At 35.3% G+C, this 15,315-nt stretch overlaps 2 protein-coding genes across 2 annotated transcripts; both read right to left on the bottom strand.

Moving 5' to 3' along the window:
* Positions 1-231: 231 nt before the first annotated feature.
* On the bottom strand, positions 232-9,239 carry LOC136822882 (snRNA-activating protein complex subunit 3-like). The gene is made up of 10 exons (XM_067079191.1): positions 8,975-9,239; positions 8,253-8,335; positions 7,679-7,739; positions 7,111-7,200; positions 6,485-6,526; positions 5,422-5,523; positions 4,501-4,583; positions 1,916-2,092; positions 1,419-1,526; positions 232-727 (listed from the first exon to the last, which is right to left on the bottom strand). Exons 1-10 carry the CDS (start codon positions 9,203-9,205, stop codon positions 589-591), a joined length of 1,116 nt encoding a protein of 371 aa, XP_066935292.1. The 5' UTR covers positions 9,206-9,239; the 3' UTR covers positions 232-588.
* A 2,728-nt stretch (positions 9,240-11,967) lies between these two features.
* On the bottom strand, positions 11,968-14,386 carry LOC136822829 (BTB/POZ domain-containing protein 1-like). The gene is made up of 2 exons (XM_067079140.1): positions 13,298-14,386; positions 11,968-12,944 (listed from the first exon to the last, which is right to left on the bottom strand). The coding sequence occupies exons 1-2, from the start codon at positions 14,359-14,361 to the stop codon at positions 12,290-12,292; spliced, it is 1,719 nt and encodes a 572-aa protein (XP_066935241.1). The 5' UTR covers positions 14,362-14,386; the 3' UTR covers positions 11,968-12,289.
* Positions 14,387-15,315: the final 929 nt, after the last annotated feature.

The following is a 15,315-nucleotide window of genomic DNA, read 5'->3' on the forward strand; positions in this document are numbered from 1 at the left end:
GACTGAAAATGGGTGAACTTCAGCCACACACAGTTGGTGGGTGGTGGGTGCACCAGAAAGCTCTGAAAAGTTGATTTGGCTTCTAGACTTGTCATCCAACTCTCCAAATCCAATAAAAACAACATTGGTCCCGGTAAAAATAGGTTTTCAGAGCTTATTTTGAAAATTTTCATGTATTGTTAGCGCAGAAACATTAGTTATTTTGACAGAAATTTCTGAAAACCGCAAAAGTTGATATTTTGAAGAAGTTGTTATCTGTGAAATTTTAACAAATAGAATTACAATAGTTCGTGATGCGATTCTTCGACTTCCCAAAAATTTCTGCATGGTTGTGTATCTCAAATTTGTTTTGGTCTACAGATTTTATATACAGTCTGACGAATAAAAAAGTCTGCTTTTAAATGCTATTAATTTAATAGAGCTATCATAAATCTAAAAGTTCGCTTCGTGATTAAGTCAGACGATGCAGCTTTAAACTCGATACTTCTCAGGTATTCATTCAGCTTTACGGCTTAAAAACAATGTCCAGCGTTTTCTGCACAAATTTGACGAATGTCTCAAAGAAAATAACAACTAGCGATCAGCTTATCAATCTTCTGGGATATGTGGATATGCTTGAAATCTAGAGATTTTCCTCCCATCTTTATCGTAATGTAGATAACGAAAACATTTGTCACAAAACAATCCCGGTGTTTCGAAAGATAATTCGTCATTTATTGTCACCCATCTGAAAAAGAAAATAACAACATTAGGAAATATGTATAAAATGAAAGACGTGAAAACGTTTCTGTTGAGGTTAGCACGCTGGCAGTTTGAAATTCTAGATGCCCCCTTACTTGGCCTGGAACTAACGAACCTTCATCTTGAAGTAGCTGATGAAAGCAGACAGATTTCATAGACAGCATAATTTTTCGAAAACTTTTGCAAGTACTTTAATTATTTTTATAATCGACTAGAAAAAAAGCCAAGTTCAACTCCCCTGATAGGTTTTGGATAACAATTGATCGAAATGCTAAAGTTATTTTTTTAAGTCAAATTCAAAATTCTAAATTTCTCATAAAAAGCCACCACACGTAAAATTACCATGAAAAGTATTACTCTTTGTATGCATTGAAATACACATTCCTTTTTGAAGCGATTATCAAGACACTGCTTTGAAAATTATAACTGTTTTAATGAAATGTTCTAGGATAGAAGTAACAATGTAAATTTTGCAATATTATTATAACTTTTCCCTTTTTTTGTTTGTGTAGCCAGGTGTAGCATAAAAACTTCAATCTTGTACACCCAGTATACCCTTTTGTGAAAAGCCCAAATAAGGTTTAAAATAGTAGGGTGTCGTTCTTTAGGACCCGTGACAATTTTCGGAGTGGAATTTTGGCTCATTCGAAAAAAAAACAAAAAGAAATTTAACTTACTTAGCCAGATGTATGCAGCATATTGAACATCTCTTTCGTCTTCTCTGAGCATCGCTGGACACGTACGGATAAGATTTCTTCAACTTTGGATCGCTGTCTTGACGTAACCTATTAATAACGGAATGAAAAAGTATTTCTTCATGCTCATGGATAACGCGTCAACTTGTTAAAATAAAAGTACAATATAGTTTTGAAAGTAAATAAAAGATTAAGGAACTTGAAATTTCATCGCAGCTCTTCTATGGGCTCTTCCAGAAAATTTCCGTACATGTTCGGGGGTAATTTGGGTTGTCCGGGGGTAAATTGATGCTTGTCCGGAGGGTAAAACTAGTTGTCCGGGGGCCAAAAGTCACTTTGTCCGGGGGGTAAATCACTGAAAATTGTTATATCCCCCTTCATATTCAATTTTTTTCTGGAAAAGCCCTATATAATTTTTTTTGCAGTTAACCAGATAGAAGAAAAGTGGAAAAAGAGTTGAAAAAAGTGGCGTGTCAAACCTCATATCGGTGAATAGAATAAGATGTTCACAACTGCCTTGATGACAGAAAAGATACGGATAACCCAATCGAATTTCGATGTCTTTGATGCACGTGGTTTCCATGACGTCAGAGTGAAGTAAACCGAGACCTGCCATGTTGTAACGATCGCTGTGTTTCGCCCATTCCACTATTGTTCTGAAGACAGATGAAAAATTGTTAAACCTCACTTTTCATGATATGCGCCATTGCAACGTCTTCTGGCATTGCATCACCGTATTTTTACATTGCTTTTGCTTATGCTTTTGGGGCCGGCATGACCCGCTAGGTTATGCTATTTCGACAGGACTGCGATTCAGTTTTCACTTTTTTTATTTGTGTCGTGATTTCAATTTTTTTTTTTAATTTTGAATTCTATTTCCTAGCTCTACGTATACTAAGCAATTTATACATTTTAACGTTTCAATTTAATATTTAATTACTACATCAAGGACCCAACAGCTGATTGGTTGTAAGTGACGATCAATGGAGATCATCAACAATAACAATTTGCATATGTCCAATTTAGTCCCTAATTTAGAGTTTAGTTAGTTTGTCGATATTCTGCGTGTAAATGTAAAATTTTCGGATTTAAGGGCTCTGACCATTGTGAATTTTTCATAATTGCCGTGTTTAAAATGTGTCTTCTGACTGATGTAACCAACAAAACTATGGAATGTTATACATTTTCTGTTAGACAAACTATTCCCGAATCTGAAAATTCAAAAATTGCATTGGAAAAATTTGATGAAGAAGAAAATGAAGACTTTTACAAGGAAGAGTATATCAACTTTGAAGAGCTTAGTTTCGGCGAAGAAAAAACATTTTGAAAAATTTTTTGCAGTAGTTGGTGTATCTTTTACAAAACAATAAAAATTTTTGCGGAAAATTTTTGTAAATGCTTCTTTGTCTCGAAATCTTCAAAATAGTGGTTTTTCATCAATTTTTCATCTGGATTTTGCTTAAAAAAACAGTCATAACTTTTGATTTCTTTTTAGAAAGATTTTCCGCAAAATTTAAAATAGTTTAATTCTTTGCCGACAGTTTGAAAAAAGTTCGAAAGAAAAAGGTTAATTACCCATTAAAACTTAGCACTTTTTATAAAAGAAGGTGATTATTAACGTCTTTTTAAAGTTCATAACGTCATTTTTGCAATTAAGTTCTTAATTACTCTTAAAGAGTTTGATTAAAAAGCAATTTAAAAAGGCAATTCTTTGTTAAAAATGTTAAAGAATCAAAAAGATAACTTTTATGTTCAGATACTAAAATCAATTTTCTGACTATGGCCAGAGCCCTTAAAGGTAACCTTCTATTTACTTTCCACAAGCTTGACAGCTAGCTGACCGCAATTATCACATTTTTTACACACTAGCTCACAATAAGTAAACTGCTCTCAGATTTCCCGTGGAAGTGTGTTCCGTTTTGAAATCGGCTAGTCCACTATGTCATTTTCAATTTTAGATTTTCGAAAGTTCCGATTTCAAAATATTGGAATCGCGCTGCTAACGAATAGAATTGAAAACAAGGTGGCGGACTAGGACTAGTCAGTCCTAAACCTGAACACGCTTCCGTTATACGCGTAGTCCGATCCAGTCAAGTAGTTTGACATCGGTTTAGCTGACTCATTTTTGTTATGCCGATTGTTACTCAAGACTGGTTGATATAACGCGATAATGAGCGAATATCATAGCATACAGCGATCGCGATTCTTTTCCTTTGAATTTCAAGTAACTTTTTCAACTATTGCACACCGAAATTGGAACAAGCCACTAATCCACGCGTAATGATGCAAGAGAAAGTGTTATTATACATGCATCTAACCTGTACCAAACTTTTCTTCGTTGACTGAAAAGATAATGCGAAGTTCGGTTTGTTACGGCTAGGCAACATTCTGTGTCTAGAGACATTTTACGCAAATCTCTGAATTTCCTGCGGTGGAGCGTAGTTATTTTTAGCATTCCCAGCCGGCAAAAAAACGTTCACAACGTTTAGGAAACGTTTTTTTCAGGTTGTATTTGTCGAACTTTACAACGTTTTTCACAACGTCAAAAAAAACGCGTTTTCTCTACAACGTTGAAAAAGCGTTTTTAAAACGTTTTTTTTGGCAACGCGTTTCTTCACAACGTAATTTAAACCCAAAAAACGTTTTGAAAACGTTGTGTGCCGGCTGGGTTTAATCTAGCGAAACTAAAGTGACGTTAAGGACGGTCGCTACGATCGCACTTTTTCGAGAAAAGATTCCACGCTATTGGTAAAAAAAAAATGAAAGAATTCCATTGGTGTGATCTGACGTAACGTTTGGTTTTTATGACGTAACCCTTTTCCAGGCAAAAAGAGTTGAAGCAAAGAGGTGCGATCGAAGCGCGCGCAAGTGTAGACCAGCTTTTACATTTAACGTATCAATAAAATGGTATCTTTCGTTTTTAAAAAGAGCACTCCTACGCTTTTGTCTTTTCACATTTTGTCCCAGAAAACTGCCACAAACTAAGACACAGAATCTCGCTAACCGAAAACGCCCGTGGGCGGGCTGGTACAGGCTAGCATGTACAAACGTCAAATTCACTTACTTGCTAATATCGTGATGTGCAGGATCTCTTGTGTCGTTGTAAAACGTTCTTTCGATGAAGAAGAAGGACGATGGAAACAGTTTCTAAATGTAAAAACTTCTTTATATATATTGACTTTTGCCTTTTTTGACTAGAACCACAATGAAAAACCAGCCTCATTGCAGACGTGAAGATCGCCATAAATCCATATTGATTAAGAGCGGTCTCCACTTGCGCGCGCTGCGATCGCACTTTTTCGAGCAAAGCTACCGCGCTATTGGTCGATCTGACGTAACGGTTGAAAAAAGTTGAAATGTACATTTTTTATGAAGTAATCTTTTTACCAAGCAAAAAGAATTGAAGCCAAAAGGTGCGATCGCAGCGCGCACAAGTAGAGACCGGCCTTTAGGAAAACTGACCAAACTAAGATAGGACATCAACAATAAGTGGATCTCGATCATTATTCTTCATCAAACAGGTTACACTGGTTGGCTTTACCTTAAGCGAAGTAAGACTTGCTACTAAACTTAGACCACGTTCACACGCTACGGTTCCGTTTCGCTCCGAAACGAAAGAAGCAATTATATTGGTTAAATTCAATTCTTACGTCACTTCTAACCAATAGAACTTACTTAAGCTTTAAGTTATAGTAAAAACTATTGGTCAATCGGGTATACATAAGAACAAATCGATCACTTTCAACGTAACCCATGGACGGTTTTAAGCAAATGATCAAACTTTAAACCTTGATAATGCGGGTCTAAAATGTCTTTTACAACGTTAAAATTTCGAGTATTCTCAGCTTTCTACAACAATGCCATATTGAGGCTAAAGATAAGTGGATACCCTTTTTGGCCATCCGAATAATGGACTTGTAAATAGCCCTATCTAGACGGACATTGATAATTTCAGACCTAATAACCACAAATAATTAAGACATACCTGGGCATCTTCATCTGGTAATTGGTCAGGATTTTCACTCATATCTTGAAACACAACTCGATCCATCTGACATTTTATCAAATCACGCAATTCTGATAATTTCTAAAAGGCATAAAGTCTGTTTTTCGTTTTTATAATGTTTAAATGGCGACCGAGGTTACAAACGACTTGCACCAATATTTCGAACTTTAATGGGAAATCTGCCTTGTTCAGAGAGGTTCGAATCATATAAAGTAGTTGATGAGGGATACTCCTTAACGGGGACTAAGCATTAGTTCGATTCATGGAAAGTTCATAATATATTCCAGTGCATGATATCAGAGGGTTTAACATCAATGCAAATGATAGACAGTTTTGTAAAGTCAAGTTTACACGTCACAGGTGTGATATTGTTCCAAAAAGTAACTTTGTAACCAAGGTTATTCATGTTCTACAGCAGAATTTAACAAAAGGAATCGACGTCCGGAAGAAATTTCTCTACAAAGAATCCTCTATCTCCGATCTTTATGACCTAACTACTTGTTGAGTTCATTTCTGAAAAAGCTCAGTTACCCTGAGAAACAAATAAATTTTATATTACAGTTCTATATCCGGAAAGTTGCTTGATTTCGAGGACTTTCTTTTTTTTCCGGGGCAGACTGTATTTTCAATAAGAACAGAACAGCTCAGATTGTGATTCCAAGCCCAATGTGAACCTTAATCTTTTCATAGCGAGAACAGACTCCGAAGGGTGTATCCTGTAAGTAGTAAGTCTATCTGCGACCGCAGTCGGAGGCGACCCGAAGGCTCCTCTTTCGATAGCTATCTACCCGAAGGTAGGAAAGGGCACCACTCTTTCTCCCTGGATTGCTCCGCTTATCCTAGATCCTTTTCTTAATTACTGAGCATCAAGCAGAGAGACATCAAGTACCAGTTTGAGAATCTTTGGTATGACCCGGCTGGGGGTTGAACCCACAACCTAGCAAACCGTAGCCGGATGCCCTACCACTGCACTACGGTCGCTGTGCAGCCTGTAAACATACGTAATCTAAGATTTTTTCCGGAAGAAAGGGGGGAAACATACCGTTTCACCGATCAGGAGAGTCTGTAAGTTTCTTTTGTTTTTCTAAAATGGAAAAACGAAGCTCAGTGAAAACAACTTTTGCATTACGAAGAAATGGCAAATTTTTTTTCAAGAAGATCTCGGAAGTATTTTAATACACCATTCAACCCTCTTTAGCAGAACGGTCGGCTTTGGCGGAGACTGGTAATAAAAATACATGAAAAATTCTTTCCGGGGATGGTATCGAAAACACAGTGTAGTAGCGTTCTTGTTAAAAAAATAAGGTATCTTTGCATTGAAGCTATAAAGTAAGATCAATTTAGTTAAGCTATTGGGATGCTAGAACTAGAAGTAGCTTGCACTCAACAGCAGAGGCCCAGGGAAATGTCTCTCATCTAGAATTGAGCTTTAGCCGGTTTATAAATTGTTTGCTTAGGAGGCAGACTAAAAGTGTCATGCTCAGAGGACGAATTTTCCTTGTAAATTCATTACCAGTTCCCTTAAAAAGCGACCGCGTCGTTATAAAGAGTTATAAGTGTATGGAAGGAAGTATTGACAAGGGAAGTAGTGAAAGAAAACTCTAAAAACTTAATTATTGTTTCCTGTTGTGATTGAAATACAAAGTAAAATTGGAAAGGCAAGGCGACCTTTTGTTTAGGATGCATGACAGTGCAGCAGACAATCACTTCATCATCTTGTATTTGATCTTCATCAACTGAAAAGTCTTCATCTGGCGGCTGTGTGAAAAATAAAAACGAAATGATTATCTTGTTACACGAATCATGAATTAAATATAGAAACTAAATAAACATCGAGCTAAGGTTTTCATTGATCTCTCATGTTCTAGCCTTGTCCGCAGTAATGACATTATCGCTCACGCTCCTTCCACCATTAACTGATTTTTCGTAGCATTCTAATCAATATTGTCCATCAAGGAGCGATGGCCAAGTAGGCACAGGCGTCAGCGTCTCAAACCAGGGAATCGCGGTTCGAATCCACGCTCCCACCCCAATCTGTTCAGCTCATAGTTAGCTGAGCTAGCTGACCGTGGACCCCGTGAAAACAATTGAAAGACTGCCTAAAAGGCCTTGATTAGTGGGCTTTCAACGTAAAATATCGGTCCTATCTATCCATCCATCGTCTAGTCTTCTAAAGAAGAAAATAAGAAAAAAGAAAATGTAGGCAAATGCAAATTATAGCAAATGTAATTCATACTTCAATGTAAGTTGGAATAAAGAAAAGTTCTTCAGCTTTCGTCTTCAGGTCTTTGCACAATCTAGAAGAAAAACCAATCAACATAAAGTTTCTGTTCAACGAGAAGGCTCAAAGAGTGGAGAAAACCAAGGACAAAGTGACCCTATCCCTATCTGGATTAAGAAGAAAGCCTTACATACTGCGTTTGCAGTTATATTCAGTAAAAAATAAGTCATCAAATTTAAAGACTTCCCTAAATCCTCAAATTCCCTCTCAAAGATAATCCTGTGATAGACTCCGCTATACGCTTTTCGTTTTATACGAACAAGAACAAGTAAGACTCAGCTGCTTCCATTTTTTCGTGATTTTACAGCACGTGAAATGTTCACAGTTACTCCATTTACTCACCGTCTTACTATAAAAGGGCGGCTTAAACTTAGCAAATCTGAGATCTGAGGATAGGATTTTTCATAACAAAATTGACTACTTATGAACTTCTGTCCGACATCCGTAACAGGGAAGGGTATGTCCATTGTTCTTAACTAAGCTGTACTAATTAAACGATCAAAAAGCAGAAATTAAGAAGAAATCATACCTCACAGTCTTTAGTTCACCGTCATCCGGAAAACGTTCGTAAATTTTAAATGTGTTGTAATCAAATTGAACATCATATTCACACTAAAAAATGGGGAAAATATTTTAAATTGCAAATGTTGTGGAAACAAACTTAGAAAAAGGGATGTTTTCTATTTGTTCTGTAGGGCGCAGAAAAATTCAACCCCCACTATTAAATCAAGGCCATTAAATATTTTAATGGGATAAATTTTCGCGGGGATTAAATTTCGCGGATTTCGCGGATTTGGGTGTCATCCGCGAAAATCCGCGAAATTAAGTCCCAATGAAAATTTCGAAGGGCCTCATCCGCGAAATATTTCTAAACAAAACTCAAAATATATCAAATAAATACTATTTGAATGGTTACTTGCGTCAAAGAGGCGTAAATAATGTATATTTCAATAACTAACGTGCACGATTTGACAGTAAAAGTCACAAAATCGTGAGAATATTGCCACCCGCAAATAAAAATTTCGCGGATAGGCCCAACCGCGAAATTTAATCCCCGCGAAAGTTTATCCCATTAAAGTACCCGCGGGTAACGATTAGTTGGTACTCTGAAGTGTTTATTCGTTGGGTTAATTATCAAAAAGAGAACATCCAAAAAATAATCTATCAAATTGGATCAAAGGCTCAAAAAATCTATAACAATACTTATTCTTGGAAGGAACATAATTTGAAATTTAAGGATTAGAATTATACCTGTAAATTTGAGACGTCGCAAACCATTTGTAAATCCCTAGCAGTTTCTTCGTCAATTTCTAGCTCAGAAGCCAATTCCTTTACGCTTTCCATTGTTGGTTGATGCAAAGGCTGGCGGTCTGCAGTATCTATCTTACTACAACAATTTGTTTTGAATTTCTCGATTGTTATTGGTTGAGAAGAGTAGTGCCAGGCTTCTTCAACTGGTGTGTATAATTTCTCATGATTCATTTTGAAATGTGGTTTATTTTAAATAATTAGTACTGAAAAGATAGAGAAGTGAAAACTATAAATCAAGCTACCCTTAAAACTAGACATAGATCGTTTCTAAACATTATACAGTGGAATCACCATAACTCGAACACAAATTGGGAACACAAATTTGATCGAGTTAAAGAAATTTGGAATTATAGAGTATGGTTTTTAAGAAATTTTTAACTGAAGTGAGTGTAAAACTTGTTCGAGTGGAGACATTGGACTCGTAGAAGTTCGAGTAAGAGAAACTCGACGAAATGTGTTATTGTGATAATCCAAAAATAGCGGAAACAACTGGATGGGAGTTTCTGATAAAAAACGTCTGACGATTTTAAAGGTCCTCGTAAATGCATTTATCAGCTGCAAAATAAATATCAAACAGAATTAACATTCTTCTTGTCTACTATTATCTAATATGCTATTATCAAATAAAGTTTTATATTACAAAATGGAAAATGAAAAATCTATAAATTTACAAAAAAAATTGATTTTAGTTACGCTTTTTTTTTTAAACCCCACTTACAACTGAAATTGTCCCTGAAGCATCTTGTCTGTACTTACCAAAGTTGCATTTTTGTTTTCTACAGGGGTTATAGAAGGTCTCAGGACAGGAGTGACTGATAAAAGTGCTTATCAGACGTTGCAGAGATTTAATATCTATACTGGAAAAAATTCATTCAAATCTGAAGATGATTTTTAAAGCAGAATAGAATATAAGTTTACAAATATAAACTCAACATACAAAATTAAATTTAAAAGAAATCTCTAACATTTTTAAAAGAGAAAAATAAAAAAATTAGTACTTTGTAAGGTCAAAAAAGGAATATTATATACATAATGAAAAATCCAAGTATCTTTCAACAAAGATAGGAATTTAATAACAACCATAACAATGAAACTCAAATTTGACCTTGATTTTTTTTTCAAATTGAATGAAGAACAATCGATGGAAATGAGTTACTGTATTCAAAAGTCTAGTATCCTACTAATATGATGCCAAATTTTCTAAGAGCAAGGAAAGCTAATGTAATAATAGCAGTGGGCTATAAAGACATTTTTTTTCAAAATTAAGTTTGCATAATTTATTTTTGTAGGTTGGGACTCAAATAACATAAATCTAAGATATTTTTGGATATTTCCAAAAAATGGCGGTTCTCTGCCCTTTTTTATGCCCAAAATGGGCCATTTTCGGGCCATTTTGCTTGGAAAAAAAATCTAAAACCTGCTGTGTTGGTGCTACAACCATCAAATTAGGCTTAAAATGTTCCTTGGAAAAAAGCAGGATAAGAATGTAGCAATTATGTACCTCTAACCATGTATATAAAATTTAAAAAATTAGGTTTTCAGGTCAAAATGGTCGGAAACTGGGAAGACACTGGGTTTTACCGGTTTCCGTCCATTTTGGCCTGAAAACCTAATTTTTTTAATTTTATATACATGGTAAGAGGTACATAATTGCTACATTCTTATCCTGCTTTTTTCCAAGGAACATTTTAAGCCTAATTTGAGGTTTGTAGCACGAACAGCGCAGATTTTAGGTTTTATTTCCAGGCAAAAACAAGTGTCTTCCTGGTTTCGGTCCATTTCGGCCTAAATAGCTAATTTTTGAATTTTATATATGTGGTACAGGTATGTAATTACTACATTCGATTCCTACTTTTTCCCAAGGAACATTTTAAGCCTAATTTGAGGTTTGTAGCACAAATAGAACAGATTTTAGGTTTTATTTCCAGGCAAAACCTAGTTTCTTCCCGGTTTTGGTCTATCTCGGCCTAAATACTTAATTTTTTAAATTTATATATATGGTAGAGGTATATATTTGTTACATTCTAATCCTACTTTCCTCCAAGGAATATTTTAAGCATAATTTGAGGTTCATAGCACCAACAGAACAGATTTTAGATTTTTTTCCCAGGCAAACCTTTTTTTCCCAGTTTCGGTCAATTTTGGCCCAATATCCAAATTTTTTGAAGTTTACATATATGGTAGAAGTATATAATTGTTACATTATAATCCTACTTTTTTCCAACGAATATTTTGACCCTAATTTGAGGCTTGTAGCACAAACAGAACAGATTTTAGATTTTTTACAGGCAAAACCATGTTTTTTCGCAATTTTGGTCAATTTTGGCCGAAAAACCTAATTTTTTAAGTTTATATATATGGCAGAGGTATATAATTGTTACATTCTAATCCTTCTTTTTTCCAAGGATCATTTTGAGCCTAATTTGATGGTTGTAGCACCAACACAGCAGGTTTTAGATTTTTTTTCCAAGCAAAATGGCCCGAAAATGGCCCATTTTGGGCATAAAAAAGGGCGGAGAACCGCCATTTTTTGGAGATATCCAAAAATATCTTAGATTTATGTTATTTGGGTCCCAACCAACCAAAAAAAATTATGCAAACTTAATTTTGAAAAAAAAGGTCTTTATAGCCCACTGCTAGTAATAATCCATCAAAAATTATTTCCACTTTTTATTCTATTTTATTTTTGAATTGCGTATTAAACATATCTCACACTGATATAAAATCAGAATATTTCTTAAATAGAAATCTAGCACTATTGGGAAGGATGCTGCAAGATTGAAACGTAGTTTTAAATAATCATCTAGTCGACAATGAAGGTTTTGAACCAATTTTCACCTCTTCCTATCAAACAAACATTATGGTCATCTAACGTCTAATAGTAAAGTGGTCGAAATAGGGATAACCAATCTGGTCAAGTAAAATGGAAGGAGATTGGAGATAGACCAGTGAAAAAACCCCAACCATTTGGATCATCAAATGATGCAACACTGATAATTCATATTCAGTATTCAATGATCAATCCAATCAAAACCAAATTTAATAACATCGGAATCATATTCTTGAAAATTTATGAAATCCCTGTGAGATGTTTTACAGCTTTTATGAACAAGTTATATAAATCCATTGACGATTACATATTTTCCTGTCTTTGAAATATCAATCCGATATTCTATGTTGTTTCTATAGGCCACTATTCCTTATTGTATAATATGTACAACTGTTCACATTTCTCGACTTAATAGCAGAATCTGGTCACGTGTAAAATATGATTTCTGGGACCTGCCCATCATCAACAGAAGTTCCATTATTATTACCAGCAGCGTATGAGAATTTAAATTCCACTTTTTCTCGATCAGGTAACTCGATCACAACCTTCTTCAATCCTTTAGTACCATAAAATGAATCTGGCCCACGCAAAGTACCACAAGCTGTATACCCGACAAACGGTGCTATTTCAATGGGCTCTTTAAACATAACTCTGTTAAGCGATTCAGTACCATCACAACTGAAAGCTGTATCGTTTGTACCTATAACTTTTCCAGAATCAGAATTAATAATCTGGATATTGACCTCATAATCGGTTGGCACGTTAATAGATCCATATAAACCAAGACCGACTACAAATATGCGGCGGTTAACAGAAAATTTAATACGATCACTTGTACCACTGTAGCCCCATCTAGCTTCGGTTTTTAAGAATCTGACCACTGATTTTTCTTTACCAGCTAAACATCTCCTTGGGCGATCTGGGAATTTAGTAGAAGGTTTTGGATTGACGGTGAAATGTAAAAATAAATTGACAAGTTCAGTGTCCGTTAGGATTCCAGATTGGGCTACTTTGTTTGCGAATTCTTCTAAGGTCATCAGTGGAAATCTGATCAGATACAGTGCATCAGTCAAAACGGATCTAAAAAAAAAGAAGAAAAGGTTTTGTTGTTATCATTCGAACTGTGTAAGCCCAATTCAAATTATGGCTGTCAATTTTTTTTAAATAAAGACTTTTAAGTTTTAAGAAATAATGATGGTATGATCTAATTTGAAATTTTATGAAATTATTTTCTTAAGTACAAGAATAGTGCTCTTAATAAAACTTAAAAGTGATTTACTGGTTGATCGAATAAATGAATAAATCAATTTTTAGAATCCGGTCAAATAATTCATTTCAAAATCTCAATAAACGGTAGAGACCTGGAAACATCCAATAATGGTGTCTTCTTACAGGATAAAATAATATAATCAGAGAGGAGCAAAATCAAGCACCTTTTATTGACTGGAGAGTTTGCGATATCTTTCCTTCGACATTCGTGGTCTGCCCATCTAACGACAGCTTCAAATAACTGGCTCTCTCGAGCACTTAACGAGTCTCTTTGCAACACTGATTTCAGTGTATCAACATCAATGTCTGTAAATCCTTCAGCATCAAATGAATCAACAGTTGATTTATCAATACATGTTAAACAAAGATCTGTCAGCTGTGGTTCGTCAAACAATCTAGCCTGTGATAGCAATGTAAATGCATTGTCAGGACCTAAATTTCTTTTCAAAAAATCAACACATTTTTGTTCCAGTGTAGGAACTGCATACTTCTTAGCACCATATAAAATACTCATCACTGTGTCAGGTCCGATCAGTACCTCATCGGTGTAAAGAAATTTCAACAATGATAAAAACGAGGTAGGCTCTATATCAGGAATTTCAACTTCATGACATATAGAACCGGTTGCAAACCCACCATTGAACATGGCATTGAAAACAACACTACCAATAGATAAAATGAATTTGTGCGCGGGAATGCGCTGTATCTCGCTAGTACCATTGCCTAAGATGAAACAAACGTCACTTAAAATCTCATTATTAAAAAGAAAACGGATTCGATCTCTAACTGTAGGGTGTAGTGATTGCCAATTTTGAGTGTTTGACAGTGACATAATGTGCTGCTGCTCAGCACTGGTTGCTACAGCTTGGTGCTCTCGCACAGGAACATTGTTGACAGGTGGGTTCAATGGATTAGGTGGAGGTGATCCTTGTGGAATTTGTGGTATTACTGGATTGTTATCCAATTCAGGTAGATTCTGATAATTACGAGGATTAAGAGGCGCAAAAGGTTCATTTACAGAATCTCTTCTCCCATTTGAGATAGCAGCTGAGTCTCTTCTTCCATTCAAGTCAAGTTCTAATAGATCACCAGCCACTTGACCAACAGCTTGATTTACATTTCTAGCTCTGGCTCCGCCATGATGGACTTGATTTGGCCCAAGTTCTGAATTTGCATTATTACCATGCCCAGTTCTTCGATTTCGATAAGGCTGGCTTTCACCACTCATATTTTTCACTTTTACTATGAAACAAAAAAAGTTTTGTATTAAGTATAATGTACATATTATTGCGCAAATAATATAGCTGAAGCAAATTTATAGATTGACTTTTCTGTCTTTATTTTACTTGTCAAAAGTTGTTTAGTAGACGGTTTATAAAAATTGGCACTGGTTACCTGACCTAGTAGGGTAGGGTAAGATGTCTAAAATAATATTTGGGTTGAAATCAAAAATTCATACATGAAGTAATTCCTTTGTCAAAATTTAACCTAATTGTGAGGTCCAAAGTCCAAAATTGGCCTTGGCCTGGGTGGCCTGGGTGTTCTGATTTGCAATATACAGCCAAAAACAAGGGGGAGTACAGACACAGGGTACTGACCCATAGCCAGGTGGTGGTGTCTATTTTTGCATTTCAAGAAAGTTAGTACCCAGTACTACTTTGGGGGTGGGGGTGTATATTTTTCACTCTTCAAGCAAGTACAGGATACTATTTGGGTACTTTTTCACAGAATTTTGCTATTTTTCAATAAAAAAAGTAGTTTGTTGTAATATTTTGCCTTTTTTTAAATATTAATTTTTTTTATTTGGAATCTTTTTAATTGACAAATTTTTTTTACTCTTTTAAGAAATTTTTTGATTTTTTTGAAGACAAAACTTCCAAAATGGTCAAGAAGTGTGTGATGAAAATCAAAGGATGAAAGCTTCTGACTCCATCATTGATAGTTTACTTGAATTATCTGTCAATTTTCAGTCTGAAAAACTAACAATAGTACCCCTCTCTTGGTCTAATCTGTAAAATTTAAGATTTTAGGGGTAGGTGTCCCTATTTTTTACAGCAAAAATGAAGTAGTACCCAGTACTAAATTTGGGTGGGTGGTACTAAACAAAATTTTAAGTAAAAAATCAAGTTAGAACCCTATGGGTTAGTACCCTGCCTCTGTACCCCCCCCCTGCCAAATCTTT

Source organism: Clytia hemisphaerica, unplaced genomic scaffold, assembly GCF_902728285.1.
Source record: "Clytia hemisphaerica strain Z4C2 unplaced genomic scaffold, Clytia hemisphaerica genome assembly, whole genome shotgun sequence".
NCBI classification, from domain to species: domain Eukaryota; kingdom Metazoa; phylum Cnidaria; class Hydrozoa; order Leptothecata; family Clytiidae; genus Clytia; species Clytia hemisphaerica.